A 17500-nucleotide genomic window follows, 5' to 3' on the forward strand; every position below is an offset into this window, starting at 1 on the left:
TGAGTGTGTGTGTGTGTGTGTGTGTGTGTGTTTTCTCTGCAACATCGCTCTCAGGAACAGATGGAATGTATTTCCTGCACACCTCCGCCAAACATAAAAAGAAAGGTAGAAGCTGGTGTGTGTGTGTGTGTGTGTGTGTGTGTGTGTGTGTGTGTGTGTCCGGTCTTCTCCTCTCCTGCTAGTTTCCAGCCGAATCTGCTCCTGCGTCACGCGTGTGATGTGATGTGATGTGTTGGGTTTTGCGTGCGTCAACACAGAATCTGCTCCAGATTGAGGCTCACGCTTCGGCTGAGCTCCAGAATCACACAAGATGTGAATAAATCCGCAGATTCTGTCTGGACGCGCTCGCGTGTCTCCGGCGCCGGTTATGTAACGAGATCTGCTCTTTCCTCAGAGCAAAGGAAGAACTACACCAAAAACAGCATCAACAGCCTGACGGACACGTCACAGTACCATGTGGAGGTGAGACAGGCGTCTGTTCGGGAGATTAGAAAGAGAAACCAGCAGGATCTGATCACACCAATCACAGTTAGACACGCGTCAACACGGACAGGAGCCTCAAAAACCCAGACATTAAACAGAATCATCATTCACTTGCTGTCATTTAATTCAAATACGGCTTCTGTAAAAGGAGAAATTCAAAAGCGTTGGATACGATGGAAGTCAATGGGGTCCGGTGTTGTTTAGGTGCAGGAGAGTCAAGTTTTAAATAGTTTAAAATAGTTTTAAATAATATTGAAAGTCTTATTTTGTTTGAGCGTGATGCTAACGCTCTAATTCGGTGATCCATGCTAAGCTGCAGCTAAAAGGGCAACTCGGTGAAACCCAACTGATTAACTCTAGGGGAGCTGGAAAACGAGACTGTTTTCAGAAATAGTGACATGTTCCTTTAACGTTGATCTTATTTAACAGAAGAAAGAAAGTCATGCAGGTTTGAACGGCACGAGAGAGTAAACGATGACAGGATCTTTTCAGGCGGAACTGTCACTTTAAATGTGAAAGAATATATATAAATTAGTCAAATTATTTTTTAATAAAAGTTTTATTTACATAATATATGAATGTGTACTGTGTATATTATGTATATATAATTTAAAACACATGCATGTATATATTTAAGAAAAATGGTATGTTTATAAATTAAATGCATTTATATATTATTTAATTTATATGCTTATAAATGTGTAAATAAATGTTTTCAAAATATATGCTGTCTTTATATATACATAATAAATCAAAGTACACGTACATTATATAGACAAAAACAGATTTTGAATGCAATTAATCATGACATTTTATTTATTTTATTACATTTGGCCGTGATGTGATATAAAAAAATAAATCAAGCATTTTATTTTAACATCATTAGATATCATTGTAGTTTTTATGAATATTTAGAAACGAGGGTTAGTTTTTGTTTTTGTTTTACATTGTAATTTTAATTATTAACTTATATTTAGTGTTATATATTTATTTGTCTGTAAGGTTTTCATTAATACGTTTATGCTTTAATTATTTTTGTGCGTGGAGTTAAACAGAATGAAAAGGACAAATGTTGCATTTTATTTTAGCAAATTTTATGTTATTTAGTAACAAATGTTTTTAATGGTTTTAATTAGAATTTTCAAATTTTCAGTTTTAGTTAACTATAATAAAAACTACAATAAAAACTTTATTTCTATAGCGCTTTATACTATACAGACCGCTATAAAGCAGCTTCACAGTAACAAAACATGGTATTTCATTTAAGATTTCATAAATTGTGAAACCAATTTAGTTTTTCTGCAATTTTTTTTGGTTTGACGTCACGAACACGTTTATTTTTTTAACACGAAAATTTGGGACTCGGTGAGGAGTGGCCTTAAAGCACTATAGAAGTACAGGTGGCTTGACTCTCGTCTCCTGCAGCATCTGACCACGTTTGTGATGGACCGCAAGGAGGCGATGCTGACCATCGACGACGGCATCAGGAAGCTGCGTCTGCTGGACGCCAAAGGGAAGGTCTGGACGCAGGACATGATCCTGCAGGTGGACGGGAAAGCCGTCAGCCTCATGGACCACGACAGCAAGGTACGAACCCAGCGACCCGCCGCCGGACACCCGCCGATTCACACGGTTAAGTGACGTGTGTGTGTGTGTGTGTTTCAGAACGAGCTGGAGAACTTTCCCCTGGCCTCGATCCAGCACTGTCAGGCCATGATGAACGCCTGCAGCTACGACTCCATCCTGGCGCTGGTGTGTAAGGAGTCCGGTCAGGGCAAACCGGACCTGCACCTGTTCCAGTGCGACGACATCAAGGTCTGCACTGACCCTCGTGATGGGAAGGTTACTTTAGAAAGCTGATAGCTCACAGATTACAAGTTACTTGGAACAAAAATCAGATTTCATGTCTTTGTTTTTTCAGTCGTAAAGAAATTATGGTTTTTGAGGATAATGTATACGATTGTGGAGTTGGAGGAGAATATAAGATGAACCAGAAAGAGAGCTAGACAAGTAAAAAATTGTAATTAATTTTTTTATTGATTTAGATCTGGATTCTGTGGGTGCAGAAAACTATACATATTGAGGAAAAAGCACTTTTAAATTTTTCCAAATTAAGTTTTTAGTGATGCATGCTGTAATATTAATCAAAAATGAAGTTTTAAAATATATTTACTGTTTTAATTTTTAATTTGTAGTTCCTCTCTTTACTTTGAGAGCATTCTGAGGTTAAATGCAGATTTGAGTTACGAATCCTTGCATAGATATGACAGAAAACACCGAATTCTAACAATGCCTTGTGGGAAAAAAAAAACAAAAAAGAAAATAAAGCATATACACAAACCCAGGAAGGAAATAAAACTTTCACCATTTGTAGTAGTTAACATTTTCATAAGTAACTGTAATTTAATTACACGTTTTTTCTCATTAACTGTACCTAATTACAATGGCATTAAAATCAGGCCAATTTGATCCACCTGGACATCGAGAGCGCCGTCAGCGACCACAAGGGCGGGAAGGTCAAGAAGCGTCCGGAGGTGCTGAAGTAAGTCCAGCGCTTGTGAATTGTGAAGATGCCCGTTGCCACGGTAACGCAGCATCCGGTTCTCTGTCTGTCAGAATGATCCTGAAGAGCGACGGGACCATCCCTCCGCCCCCAGGAGGCCCCGCCCCCGAGCCTCCAGGAGCTGTCAATCAAACAGACGGAAAGAGCCGAGTGGCCAGTTGGACGGCGTGGACCACTGAGCAGCAGGAGCGTAAGTGGAGGCGTGTCTGACGTTAAACCTCGAGCTCCTGCTCCACAGTCTCACCGTGTGTGTGTGTGTGTGTGTGTGCTTGTCCTCAGATGATCCACAGAGACATTACACCGAGCTGGACGGCTCTCCTGAGATGAGTGCAGCTCAAGTGGACAGAGATGTGGTGACTAACATTACAACTTTTACGCTTCTTGTTTACACTTTAGATGTCCCTGTCACAGTGTTATTATAATAGTAAGTACATGTAACAGCTAACAAGGACACCTTGAAATAAAATGGGAAATGCAAAATTCAAGATACACAGGAAGTTACCTTCTAGACTCAACTGTCAGAATAGTTTCTTTTATTTTACCAACAAAAATTTCAAAATGAAAGCACCAAGGCATTGAATGAATCGCTACTGAATGAAATCTGCATCTTGAATAAATCAGTTGATTTATTGATTCGGTGACTTATTCATAAAGATCACTTGCTTCATTCCTTTTGCCGTTTGAACAAATCATTTGAATCAATGACTCGCTCTACTCACTTGCCGCTTACTATTTGTGATTTTACTTTGATATTCAAAGCACATTTCAATCAAAAAGGACCTCACAGCATTATTTACACACTACAAATATGTTAATGCCAGTTTTGGTGTCGCTTCTGTGTCTCCTCTGAACTGTAAGTATAGGTAAAAAGTGCCTTTGGAAATAATTTTAAGGTGACAATATTGCCACTTAATAAAAACTGCAGTTTTTATATTAATGCAGATATATAATATAATGATATTTTGCAGTGCATTAAACACATCCTGAAGACTCTCAGTCAGACTGATGGTTGTGCGAGAGTCACGTTGGTGTTGCACATGTCTGTGTGTGTGTGTGTGTGTGTGTGTGTGTGTGTGTGTGTGTGTGTGTGTGTGTGTGTGTGTGTGTGTGCGTGTGTGTGTGCAGCAGATGGTAAAATACTGACGTGTGTTACAGCAAATCCTCAATCACATTCTGGACGACATCGAACACTTCGTCACCAAACTGCAGAAAGCCGCCGAGGCCTTTAACGAGCTCTCAAAGCGCAAAAAAACCAAAAAGAGCAAAAAGAAAGGACCAGGAGGTGAGTGTCTCATCACATCATACATCCTCGTCATCCTCGTCAGTGTGTCCTGAGTGTGTTTGCTGCGTGTCTTCGATCAGAGGGAGTTTTGACGCTGAGAGCTAAACCTCCGTCTCAGGACGAGTTTATCGACTGCTTCCAGAAGTTCAAACACGCCTTCAACCTGCTGGTCAGTGGCGCTAAACAGGTTACCGTCCCGATCACAGACATTCTGACTCGGATGATCCGTGATGTGATTATTGTCTGTCGTTCCAGGGGAAGTTGAAGAACCACATTCAGAACCCCAGCGCTGTGGATCTGATCCACTTCCTGTTCAACCCTCTCCGATTGGTGCGTCTTCTGGTCACGTGTGTGTGTGTGTGTGTGTGTGGAGCAGTGGTTTTGTCGGATGTGTCACTGTGTCACTGTGTGTGTGTGTGTGTCTCAGGTGATCCAGACGTCTGGAGGGGTGGATCTGGCTAAAAGCGTGATCGTTCCTCTTCTCACCAGAGAAGCCATTGACTTCCTGCACTCGGCGGGTTCGGCGGAGGAGAGACACCTGTGGGTCACGCTGGGGGACGGATGGACCAAATGCAGGTACTGGAGAGATCCTGAAAGGGTTAGTTCACCCACAAATGTCTTTTACTTAGTGGGCAAGCTCCCTGTGTAAACAGGGCCAAGACGTGTTATAAACATAACTTTAGGAGTGTAATCCTGCTCTGAAAGCACGTGTGTTGTGTTGAGGTTGGAGTGGCCGAAGGATCACCCGTTTCCTCCGCACACGCTGCGTTTTCGTGACGGCTGGGAGCCGCCGGTGCTGGTGTCTCGAGAGCAGGACGTGGCTCAGCTAGCGGAGAGACTCGGAGCGGCACAGACCGAGAGACCTGCAGACAGACCCCCGCTCGACGTGAGTGTTACTCCTCCCCAAAATGATCATTTTGTCATTAATCGTGTCGTTCCAAACCCGTAAAAGCTTTGTTTGATATGTATAAGATATCTTAGACTGAGAGGCTTGTGACTGTCCCAGTAGCAGCCTTTCCGTTACAGCTGTGTGAAAAGTTGTGCGACATTTTATTAATGTTGTTAAAAAGGTTTTGCGAAGTGACTGCATTTCCGTTAACCAATGTTGCAGAACTGAAATGCAACCTCTTGCCTCTCGTGATAAGGCGTGGCATCAAATTTTGGTGAGATTTGACGGATTTTGTAGGCATCTTCACTGAATAAACATTGAAGAGCCTCTGCAGAAACGTGCGCGGCGTGGATGAAGTTAAGCATCAAGTAGAGGCCCGTCATCAGCTTCAGTGCCATATCTGAGCCACACTGACCCCAGATTAAGTGTTTCTTGGAGGTTATAGTACATTGAAGAATGGTCATGTTTTTACATACATGTAAATATGACAAAACATTTCCATCGCAGTTTTGCGAAATATTCGTTCTTGAATTGCCTGATTAACAACTTCATGCGAGCGTATAAACCTTTTTGTGATTTATATGGGTTTCCATTAGGCGTATTTTCAATTTTCAATTTGAAGGGAGAACTAATGAAACGGTTTAAACTAATGAACACTGTAAGCGGGTTTTCTCTAATATGGCGTTACGGAGACGAAGTAATACACAGAGCGTGCCAATTTCTCAATATGGAGTTGTTATTGTTTTTTTTCCTTTGTCATATCATAACATTCACGTTGAACCACGGATGGCAGATGGAGTATCCTGACGATGTTTGTCATAGTTCATTTTTGGGTGGAGTCTCTCTGTAACACTTACGGTGTGACGCAGTGCAGTACTTGAAAGTGTTTTCTCTGCCGACAGCAGCCGGTGGTCCAGGACTTCCCCGGAGCAGACGGGTACGGCTACAGTCACACCTCTTACAAGCGTTTGCACCTGCTGGAGCCAGACATGGCCGTGGCTGCTTTTAAACACGCGGTCAGCCGTCATGTAGATAGGTAAAACCCACCCGGGTACGAAGGCCCGCCCCGCGCGCCCTGGAGAACCGGCTCAGAGCGGGCTGCGCTTCCGGGTCTCTTCTGGGTTCATTCTGCTTCTCTAAACTCTCAGCTCGGACCTGAATTCTCAATCTGTTAAAACGTCTCCCCGTCTTGTTCTTGAGCGCTGAGACGCTCCTCCACGGCGGCGGCGGTCGGGCAATAACCACATTCATCCGTAGATTCAGCATTTAAAGAGAGCCAGCTTGTATTTAAGATGTTTCGTTGCAAAAAATCATGTTGTTGCTCGGTGTTTTTGTTCTGTCTTGCGGTACTAATATGTTAATATCGTTAAACCAAGATGCATTTACTTGAGAAGCAAAATCAATTTAGAAATATAGTGGGAAAAACCACACACACACACATAATTATTTTGTATTATTATAGACTTGGATATGTCAGCGATTAGCAGTGTTAATTTTGATGCATTAAAAAATTGTGCTATTATGTGGAAAAAGTAATAAGGTGGAAAAGAGTTTGCCAGCAGAATAAAAGCCTGTGTGATATTATGCTTAAATGGTTTTGATGTAGACATAATGTGCATCATTTTTATTTTTGTATATTTATTAATAAAAGTCTAATATATATAATGAAAGTCACAACAACAAGACAAAACGTACGCCTAGACTAAAATGTAAGTCTGAGCTGTTTCAATTGAACGTAATCAAAATATATTAGTGCCTTTATTTGGTCTCAAGGTGGACACAACTATTGTTTTTTCTTAGGTACGTTTATAGAAATTGCTTAAATTGATCTATAGCCTAATCTTGGTTTAGTTTAATCCCAGTCTAATAAAAGTCTAATACACACTTTTGACCAAATATACTTTTTGCATAACGGCTAGTTTGATTTAATTAAAAAAAAAAAAACACCACCAACAACACACACACACACACACACACGAGTTAAAACAAGGCCAAATACTGCTAGTTTAGTCAAAACAATTAATAATAACAATAAAAATTAATAACTGTCCTCCCTTATTTTGATTATTATTTCAGAAAACAATGCAAGAAAACAATATTTGAAGTCATTTTGCTTTTCAGTTAAATGTATGTTACAAGATGTTTTTTTACAGTCGGCCTCATTTGTGCAGGATGACTGACTTCTTTCTCTTCAGGAACCTGGAGGCTCACGGCCGGACGCAGAGGAACTTTGCCAAATCCAGATATGACTTTGTGGCCAGAAACAACACCGAGCTGTCTGTGATGAAAGACGAGGTGGTGGAGGTACGTGATGATGATGATGATGATGATGGGACGTCAGTGCGGCCGTCTGTCATGTGACGTGATGATTTGATTGGCCCCCAGGTGCTGGATGACAGGAAGCAGTGGTGGAAGGTGCGAAACGGGTCAGGCGCTACAGGATATGTGCCAAACAACATCCTGGAGATCAGCAGGGCAGTGGACATGACGGGCCGCGGGGAGCCCATCTACAGCCACACCATACAGGTGACACACACACACACACACACACACACACACACACACACACACACTCACTAACTCGGCTTCCGTCTGCATGCTGCTTCTTCGCTTTCGTTTCATCTCCTTGTTTTGTCACGTCATAGAATTATTTTTTTGTGTTCATCTGTTCATCTCAAAGCTAATGATGCCAAAAAAGGAATTTGAGTTGTTTAAGGTAAAGGAGTGTTTGTGTTCAGTTTGTTTTGATTAGTTTATTTTATCTCCCTTTGTGTGTGTGTGTGTGTGTGTGTGTGTGTGTGTGTGTGTGTGTGTGGCTCCTTAATTATATTTTGGGGATAAATTTGTACACAGAAGTGTTAAATCTCCCAAAACCTCAGTTTAGAGATTTTGTGAATATGTTATATAAAAACAAAACTTTTTCAGAAATTGTAAAAATGCAGTGCTTTTTGTTAGGGGTTAGTATTAGTTAGTTAGTTTTTACTAACTAGCTGTAAATAAAACAATAGATGTCTATAGAATGACCACTAAATGCATGTGTGTGTGTTTTATTTGCTGTGTGTGTGTGTGTGTGTGTGTGTGTGTGTGTGTGTGTGTGTGTGTGTGTGTGTGTGTGTTTTATTTGCTGTGTGTGCGCCAGTGTGTGTGTGTGTGTGTGTTTTAATTGTTGTGTGTGTGTGTGTGTTTTATTTGCTGTGTGTTGTTGAATTTCATTTTCACGTCACTCTTCATTTTCCTCTCAAGCAATTACTGGGCGAGTTAAACGAGGTAACTGGATTATTTTGACTTAGTGAAATCTCAGTATGTTTTCATAGAGATCTGTTTGTGTAGGGACCAGCTAGACATTAGAATTTTTAATAGAGCATAAATGATGAACTACTGTTGACCTGTGTGTTAGGGGCTGTTCACACACAACACGTCTTTGCATCTAAAAACATGAGAAAAATCACAGCACTCTCCACGCTGCTGTCAAATAAAACAGTTGCCATGCCAACCAGCTACTGTAAACAACCCTTGCCCCGCCTCTGGACTCTTCTGATTGGTCCAGTTCTGAAACGGACGATTCTTTTAACTTTACACAGCATCTTAAAAACGCTGTGCTCATACAGGTCCGTCTAGTATATACTTACATAGAAAAACTAAGGAAAAGTAGCATATTGGGAGAGAAAAACGTGTGATAACAGCCCTCATGAAATCAGATTCATGGCTTTGATGAGCTCGTCTGATGTCCAGTCAAAGTTGATCATGTGAGAATTAAATCATGAGCGCTTCAGCATGTCCTGTGTGGAAAGGAAGTGCATCAGTCAGTGTCTGACTGTGCTGTTTGTCCCGTTCAGAAGCAGCGCTCCGATTATGTGCCCAAACCGGTGGTGACGGAAGCCCCGCCCACCCCAGTGGCCCCGCCTCCCCCGCCCCGGTGCAGATCCCCACCCCGCCCGCTGCCGCCCACATCCACATCCGCATCCACATCCGTCCAACGTCAGGACACACCACCGGCCGACAGCCAGCAACACAATAACAACAGCAGCGAGAGTGAAGCCGTGACCATGAGAGAACATCAGAAAGAGAGACCCCCTCCTGCCAGCCGTATGCGTGCACGCGCACACACACACACACACAATTATCACATTTTCTGAAAAATAAGCCATTCTGTGCAAATTGATTCAAAACAGTAAAGGGGTCATGAACTGAGAAAACAAAATTCCCTTGATCTTTTGACATATAGAGGTCACTGTAAAACGTCCTGTAAGTTTCAGATCTCAAAACATTGTCATTAGCCTAAAAAAGCTTCTATTGGAGATATTCCATGATGGCTGAGCTAAAAAATAAAGATGGCATCTGAAAGTTGCGTTTGGTGGGCAGTTTGTGTGTAAAGGAGTATTTCTGAATAACGTTTTCCATTTTGATGTTCAAGTCAGCGGCCTAGGCTTTTGGACAAAGCCTATTTGGCACTGCCTGTTTAGCCCCGCCCACAGATTCTAAGTCACTATCAGTTTAGCCCCACCCACCCATTCCACGTCACTACATGTTTAGCCCCGCCCACAGTTGCTAAGTCACTATCAGTTTAGCCCCACCCACCCATTCTACGTCACTACATGTTTAGCCCCGCCCACAGTTTCTAAGTCACTATCAGTTTAGGCCCGCCCACCCATTCTACATCACTACATGTTTAGCCCCGCCCACAGATTCTAAGTCACTATATCAGTTTAGCCCCGCCCACCAGTTCTACATCACTACATGTTTAGCCCCGCCCACCGATTCTAAGTCACTATATCAGTTTAGCCCCGCCCACCCATTCTCATCACTACATGTTTAGCCCCACCCACAGGTTCTAAGTCACTATATCAGTTTAGCCCCGCCCACAGATTCTAAAGTCAGTTTTTTCACTATCAGAAGGTCAAAGTAGAAGTGTGAGTCACTGTTTTTATTACGTGATCACACATGTATTATGTACATGGTATTTATAACAAACACAACTATTAGCCAATCAAAGCAGTGGACGTTCTGATGAAAGGGGTTAAAAACAGGACGGAAAATAGCCTATTACTTCTAAATTGTGTTTTTTGATGTAAACATTTTATTAACAGTATAAGTGGACCTCAGAAAACAGTACAAAATAAAAAACAAAGGCAGTTCATGTCCCCTTTGATAAAAAAACGTGTAAATAACACACACACACACACACACACACCTGCAGCATTGTCTGTGTGTTTCTCAGGCCGGAAGTCCAACATGGAGGAGGTTCAGGACGAGCTGATGCACAGACTGACGCTGGGTCGCAGCGCTCAGAAGAAGTTCCAGGCTCCGTCTCGATCCGCCAGCCTGCCGGCGGTCAACATCACGTACGACTCCACGCCGGACGAGGTCAAGGCCTGGCTGCAGCTCAAAGGCTTCAGCGAAGTGTGAGTGATGAGTGATTAAAGGGAAACTCCACCCTGAATTTGGTCATTAATCTCTTACCCCCAAGGCATTAGAATCCCATAAAAGCTTTGTTCGTTAAGATATTTTAGATAAACCAGGAGGCTTGTGACTGTCCCGCTGACTGCCATGTAAATGAACAGGTGTCAATCAAATATCACAGCCAATCAGAAGTGCGTGTGGGCGGGCTCTCTCTGGAAGCACAGCACTCCTGCAACGAATCAGATACTTTTATGACTAATTCATAAATATTAAACCCTTTTAACATTATTAAATGTACATACAGAGTGACGATAACATCCACACGAGAGTTCACACTTTTAACGGTCATGCTTTTTAGCTTATTTTCAAGTTCTGAGGTCTGTGGTTGTTCAGTATGGCTATAAGGGCACGTAATATTTCATTTGAACACAAAGGAAGATATTTTGAAGAGAGTTTGTGTACTTTCGTAGCATTTTTCTTTCTTTATCCTACTGTGAACGTCAATGCTGAACAAAGACATTCATACAGAACTCAAGGATGAGTAAATGATTTGAATGAAGCACAGAATCACCTGAGATTATCTGCTGTCATATAGTTTGTATGTTGCTGTCGTGTCGTCGTGGAAATAGAAACAATTCTGCATGAAAAGACGTATAAGATCAGGCTGCTGGGTTGAGCCGATGTGGTTTGGTCTGCAGGACCATCACCAGCCTGGGTGTGCTGACCGGCGCTCAGCTCTTCTCTCTGAACAAAGATGAGCTGAAGACCGTCTGTCCTGATGACGGCGCTCGGGTCTACAGCCAGATCACCGTCCAGAAAGCTGCGCTCGAGGTGGGTCGACTTCCTCCGCTTCTTCTCACAGATCCTTCCTTATTTCCTCCTCCGTTCTTCCTTCAACTCCTCTCGTAATTCGAGCGTCTCGGACCGGGTCACGTTACACTGACCGCACGCTTCTGGATCCATCCAGAGAGTAAAAGCGTAATAGCGTTCCCTGAATCGAATCTCGAGGTTGATTCATCAAGTTGCTCGACTCTGGCAAGTGTCGCTTTGGTTTTTCTGTGGTGTTTTTGCTGTCTGCAGGTTTTCTTCTGACCCTCTCCCATGATCTTCACACGTAATCCACGTTCCTCTGAAGGTACTTTAGTATCGTAGCGAGGCGGCTTTGCTCTGTTTAGTGAACAGCCGTTCAGTTAACCCGTAGTTCCCACTTAAAGGGATGGTTTGCAGACCTAGACGAGTTCCTATATATTTTGAAGAACGTCGCTGTGCAAAGAGTTGATGGATACTGCAATGTGTGTAAGTCTTTGATTCCCAACATTCTTCAAAATATCTTAACTTTGCCTTTAGCAACAACTTTAGTGTGAGTAAATAATCATTTTTTGATGAACTGTCCCTTTAAATTGGAACACTGAGTCCACACCTAGCTAGTTCATAACTAACACTGTACTACTAATAACTGTGTCATTATTCAGTTAAATATTTGTTCTCGTCTAATAGCGCAGAGCAGTTAATCAGTAGTGTAACTCAATAACGTCCCTTGCGAATTAAAAAAAACCAACACGAGAAATGGCATTTACTTCGATTGATCGTATGATGCACCGCGACTGAACTTGACAATAACATTTAGTTCATGCATTCTTACGTTTAATGGTTGAATGCAAAAGTCCTTGGCACCCATTGATGCCACTAACGACCCTCCTCCAGCTCGTATTAATATATCAACAGCGCATTCGGTTTTATTTAGTTTGCACGTGACTGATGGCACATTGATGCTCATGTGGTTTAGTGGCTTGTGTCTGCTATTTCCTCTCATAGTTAGAGAACAGATGCTTTCCCAGAATCCCTTTACACGTCCATCATCGTTAGCTTAGAGCATCTGATGAAGACCCTTCATCACCATTCACTCGTTTCTGCTCTTCCTCTCTCTCTCTCTCTCTCTCTCTCCATCACGCCGCAGGGGTTTTGAGGTACTGAGCTTCACGCAGCTTGTCTAAAAGAGCATTTTGTGAGATGTAGGGCTGGGTGGGAAATACAGATTTCTCGATTTTAACCGATATTGATTCTTTCATTCAAATTTTCTCTCGGGTAGCATTCTCTATTCTTTTTATATTCGTTTGACTTGTTTTAAATAAGTCCCTCTCGACACTAGCATTCCCTATTCTTTTTCTGTCTACTTTATTTATTATAAAAAACCTTTCTACACATACTGCGTTGTGTTATCACAGCTCTTCACTATAATCGCTCTTTTGTTGCTTTTGATTACTTCTATTGTCCTCATTTGGATAAAAGTATCTGCTAAATATTATATAATATTATATATTATATAATATATAATTTTTTATTATATGTATAATTTATTATAATTATATATTATATATATAAATATAATATTCAGTGGTGTCAAATAATTAATTGCATCCAAAAATGATTTTGTGTTTACATTACATGTGTGTTTGCTGTCTATAATTACTATATTTATATAAACACTCACCAATGCATGTGTAACTTCTGTCATGATTTACTTGCCCTCATATAGTTCCAAACCTCTATGAATGTCTTTGTTCTCCTGAAAGAGAAAGTTTATAATCAGTCTGTTTTGGTCACCATTGACTTCCATAGTAGGAAAAATTACTATGGAAGTCAATGGTGACCAAAACAGACAATATTCTGAACAAACAAAAATTTTTACAGATTTGGAAATGTTTGAGAGTGAGTAAATGATGACAGAATTTAATTTTGGGGGTGAACTATTCCTTTAAGAAACAAGTTTTTATATTAAATACATACATTTATGAATATAAATATGTATTAGTGCGGTCAAAGGATTAATTGCATCAAAATTATGTTTACGTTATATATACATTTATACTGTGCACACACATTTGTATTTATATATATATAATATAATATATATAATATAATTAAATATAAGAAACTTAAATATATAAATCTATAATGTACAGTATGTGTGAATAAATACTACATAATAAATATACACATATACTAATATGAAAATAATATACTATGAAAAACAAAAACTTATTTTGGATGCGATTAATCATGATTGATTGACAGCGCAAGTAATATTTATTAAATCCAAATTTTGAAACATAATTATGTTAGTGCTGTCAAATGATTAATCTCGATTTATTACATTCAAAATAAAAGTTTTTGTTTACGTTATGTATGTATGTGTACCGTGTATATTTATTATATATATATATATATATATATATATATATATATATATATATATATATATATATATATAAATACAAACACATACAGTATATATTTTATAAATATTTAAGTGTATACATTTATATATTTTATTTCTTATATTTTCTAATATATATAAACATATTCTTCATGCATGTGTGTGTATTTATATATACATAATAAATATGCACAGTATACACACATAATAACCTTTATTTTGGATGCATTTAATCACTATTAAACGTTTGACAGCATTATATTAATAAATGTAGTTCTTATTTTTAAATCTTTGTTTATAATATTGTTTTATAGCATTAGTTTAGAAAAGAAATGAACATGTACTGTACCCGATGGCATATAAATCCAAAGGAATCCGTTTTGATGGAATTGCACGCTTGTGAACAGAGATCGAATCAAATCGTGAAATTTGTCTCAGTCCCCAGCCCCAGTGAACTGATCCCGAGCCTCACTGCTGTTCTGTCTGTGTGTCTGTAGAGGAGCGCCGCCTCGGAGCTGCAGGAGGTCATGAGGAGGCGGCAGGAGAAGCTGGCGGCGACGGCGAGCGATTCGGGCGTGGAGTCCTTCGACGAGGGGAGCAGCCACTGACCCCTCTCTCACCTCTGTCACCTCTGACCTTTTGCAGGACGCCGTGGAGCGCGCTCAGTTCGCCGCCATAATGCGCCGCCGCCAAGAACTCTTGGACCCGTCCGATAACGGAACCGGATCGGACGCGGACGAACAAGCGTGACGGGAGGCGAGAGGAAGTTCGCTTTCTTGTAGAGACGTGAACGTTGCTGCAGCGTTCTGCGTAGGTTCTTGTGAGAACATCAGAGCAGTGTGTAGTCTAGTGCCATCGAGTTCTGCCTTCATAGTCCAACATCCCGGAAAGATTCATACGCGTAACCTCTGTAAATATCTCCACACGATCGGGTCTTGGACCAAATATCGATTCAATTAACTATCACTTACGACATCTTGAAGTTCAGCCAGATTATTTATCAGCCGCTTTGAATGTATGTGGTAAGATTTTTTTTTTTTTTTTTTTTTACTAGCAAAATAATATTTCTGTACATGACCGTTTTGTACTGAATTGTAATGCCAAAAGAGAAGCTTTATGGAGATGAAATGTCCGTTTCTGTAGACGTTTGTCGCATTGGCCTGAGTTTCACGAGGACAGGTTTTGGGCCAAAATCCTCCTGCAGTCTCATCCTCTTCTTCTTCTGTCTGCAGACCTCATTCTAATGACGATGCCATCAAAACCTTCTGAAATATAAAAGACTGATTATTTTCTTCTCTGTCCCGGTAATGTGACTGATGTTTGGCCAAATTAATCTCTGGTTCCTGTTTAAACACAAATGTCGCACATTCAGTCTGTAAATATAAAGTGTGTGCAGAATAAATGGGATCATGTGACCTCTGTGTGGCGTCCATGATAGTTTGATTGTTCAATAAAGAATAAACTCGTGTTATTTCTGCAAGCTTCTCGGCTGATGTATGACCCCTGACATCGAAGCCCGAACTCGGCACTCAGTCAGTTATTTACGTTATCATTTTAAATTTTAAAACTAGAAACCCACTAGAAAACTAGAAATCGATGTGATAATAATCTACAGCGTGAACGCTGGCTTCAAATGACGTCATTTCCTGAAGATGGCAGCGGCGACACCAAGATGATTTTTACAGTCTATGAGTTTATCGACGTGTATTGCGCTCCGTATTGCATATAGCGACTGGTGACTGAAAGTGATCCTTTAAAGGGGTCGTGACATTAATCAGATCTGTCAATCATAAGTCTCTGTAAAACATCCTGCAAGTTTGTTGACTTTAAACGCCCTCCTCTTTATGAACAAAGTATTTATTTACTCAAGCTCCGAAAAACGAGGCGCAATATGACGTCACTCCGGCGCAAATATTTGCATAAACAGTGCGTCTTAACGAATAGGAATCTTCTCTCCGCAGGCCCCGCCCACCGGGGGGGTTCATCCCGGAGCTAAATGCAGGTGTAGCGGCTCGTCAAATAAATTACAATCCTGTCTGCAGCTGTGTGTTCGCTGTCTGTCTGTCTTCAGGAAAATGGAGTGAAAGAACGCGTTTGGTTTTAACAGCTCTTTGTAGAGATATCCATAGGATCCCAACGCTTTCATGAAGAAAACGTTGGCTGGATTGTGGTTTTTATATCAGAATGGAGCCTGAAGTAAGTTTTTGTATGTTTTCAGGTGTGAGCCTGCAGTCATAAACAGTACAGGAATATTAGTAGCAATAGATTGTATGGGTTTAAAATGATCAAGTGGTTTATTATGAAGATATTTTGTACATTTCCTACAATAAATCAAAAGTCAATTTCTGATTTTGTTGAGTTGTTTTTTCAATATTTTTTGCACCCTCAGATTCCAGATTTTCAATTAGATGCATCTCAAACAAACGTCATCCAATCCTGACAAAAACAGACACCGGTGGAAAGCTTATTCATTCCGCTTTTAATGCGTTCAGAAAATCTAAATTTCAACAGACTGCTTTTGTGTTTCAGTTGAGTGAATCGTTCTCAATATGAAAAGGAATCGGGAGTCTGTTTGGAGTTCATTGACTTTAATATTACAGCATTCAGAACAACAGAAGCAGATTGTGAAGAAAAACACACAGACCCAGGAACCTACGGCGGACGCTTTAGATGGATTAATAATAATAATAATAATAATATCTGAAATTCTACGACGCACACATCCACACGTGCAAGAACCAAATAAAGCTGAGTTTAAAGGCACCAAGCGTTCGTTCTGAGGTATCAGAGCATCTGATTCATTCACACTGAAGACGTTTTGCTTCTGGTTCGGTTTCACTGACGGCTGAGGTCCAGCTTTCAGTCCAGCGTCAGAAGGATTGAACAGGAGAGACTTCTGTGGAGGTCAAAGGCCGTATGTCTTCTGTAAGTCTTGAAGAGAAGCGTCTCCCAGACCGGCGCTGCCGATCCGGTCAAACAGCTCCTGTAAGACTGACAGAGAGAGGAGAGTTTGTTTATTCACCGCTGCGTGCTCAGGAGTGTGTGTGTGTGTGTGTGTGTGTGTGTGTTTGTACTTTTCTTCTCGGCGGACGACATGAACATGACGGCCATGTCAAACCTCCTCACGCTTGCCAGGCTCCTCAGGACGGCCAGCAGAAGAGACGCATCTTCAGGTCTGAAAGCACACAAGAGACACAGGATATGACATCACGAACGAATCGAGGTCATCAGAAGCTAATCGTTGAAAGGTAAAAGTGCATTAGCATTGTTAGCACTGTAGTTATTATAGATACAGTTATAAATGCTGTTCCAGGTATGATTATATTCATCATTTCAATTCAGTGTTATTTCAACAGTTCAAACTCTTGAAGTATTCTTTAATATTTCGAATTAGCTTTAATATTTAGATTATTGGTGTTCATTTTAATTTCAGTTCATGTCTTGGTAGTTTTGTTATAACCTTTGTCATCGTTATTCGTTTATTTAAAAAAATATATTTCCATTTCAGTTTAAATAAATTTTAGCGTTTCAGATAAAACCTATTTTCTGTTCATTTTTGTTCATATTTTTCATCTAATTTATTTCACTTGCAAAATGATACATTTTTAATTTTTTTAAATTTAGTTAACAATAACACTTTTATAGTTAACATAAGAATTAAGTGTC

The 17500-nt window shown here is 40.5% G+C and overlaps 2 protein-coding genes across 10 annotated transcripts in view; one reads left to right on the plus strand and one right to left on the minus strand.

Annotated features, from left to right (window-relative positions):
• The window catches only part of eps8a (epidermal growth factor receptor pathway substrate 8a), a 33770-nt gene extending 18456 nt beyond the window's left edge, over positions 1-15314 (plus strand). For 2 of the 8 annotated variants that reach the window (XM_043230734.1, XM_043230735.1), the window contains exons 4-21: positions 395-462; positions 1909-2070; positions 2149-2298; positions 2943-3025; positions 3100-3236; positions 3326-3399; positions 4202-4328; positions 4409-4497; positions 4584-4658; positions 4756-4904; positions 5052-5214; positions 6120-6253; positions 7413-7521; positions 7603-7743; positions 9054-9303; positions 10436-10619; positions 11316-11448; positions 14332-15314. In XM_043230734.1, the coding sequence (XP_043086669.1) occupies positions 395-462; positions 1909-2070; positions 2149-2298; positions 2943-3025; positions 3100-3236; positions 3326-3399; positions 4202-4328; positions 4409-4497; positions 4584-4658; positions 4756-4904; positions 5052-5214; positions 6120-6253; positions 7413-7521; positions 7603-7743; positions 9054-9303; positions 10436-10619; positions 11316-11448; positions 14332-14442 (2339 nt within the window). In that variant the 3' untranslated portion in view covers positions 14443-15314. Of the gene's footprint in view, positions 106-394; positions 463-1908; positions 2071-2148; positions 2299-2942; positions 3026-3099; positions 3237-3325; positions 3400-4201; positions 4329-4408; positions 4498-4583; positions 4659-4755; positions 4905-5051; positions 5215-6119; positions 6254-7412; positions 7522-7602; positions 7744-9053; positions 9304-10435; positions 10620-11315; positions 11449-14331 lie in introns of all 8 variants that reach the window. The other 6 variants (XM_043230730.1, XM_043230728.1, XM_043230731.1 and 3 more) reach the window with 6 other exon arrangements.
• A 979-nt stretch (positions 15315-16293) lies between these two features.
• rpap3 (RNA polymerase II associated protein 3) overlaps positions 16294-17500 on the minus strand; it is a 7757-nt gene continuing 6550 nt past the window's right edge. For both annotated transcript variants that reach the window (XM_043230738.1, XM_043230737.1), the window contains exons 15-16: positions 16909-17009; positions 16294-16825 (exon numbers count right to left, since the gene is read on the minus strand). In XM_043230738.1, coding sequence (XP_043086673.1) covers positions 16740-16825; positions 16909-17009 — 187 coding nt within the window. In that variant the 3' untranslated portion in view covers positions 16294-16739. The remainder of the gene's footprint in view (positions 16826-16908; positions 17010-17500) is intronic.

This window comes from Puntigrus tetrazona, unplaced genomic scaffold, assembly GCF_018831695.1.
Source record: "Puntigrus tetrazona isolate hp1 unplaced genomic scaffold, ASM1883169v1 S000000223, whole genome shotgun sequence".
Classification (NCBI taxonomy): Eukaryota; Metazoa; Chordata; class Actinopteri; order Cypriniformes; family Cyprinidae; genus Puntigrus; species Puntigrus tetrazona.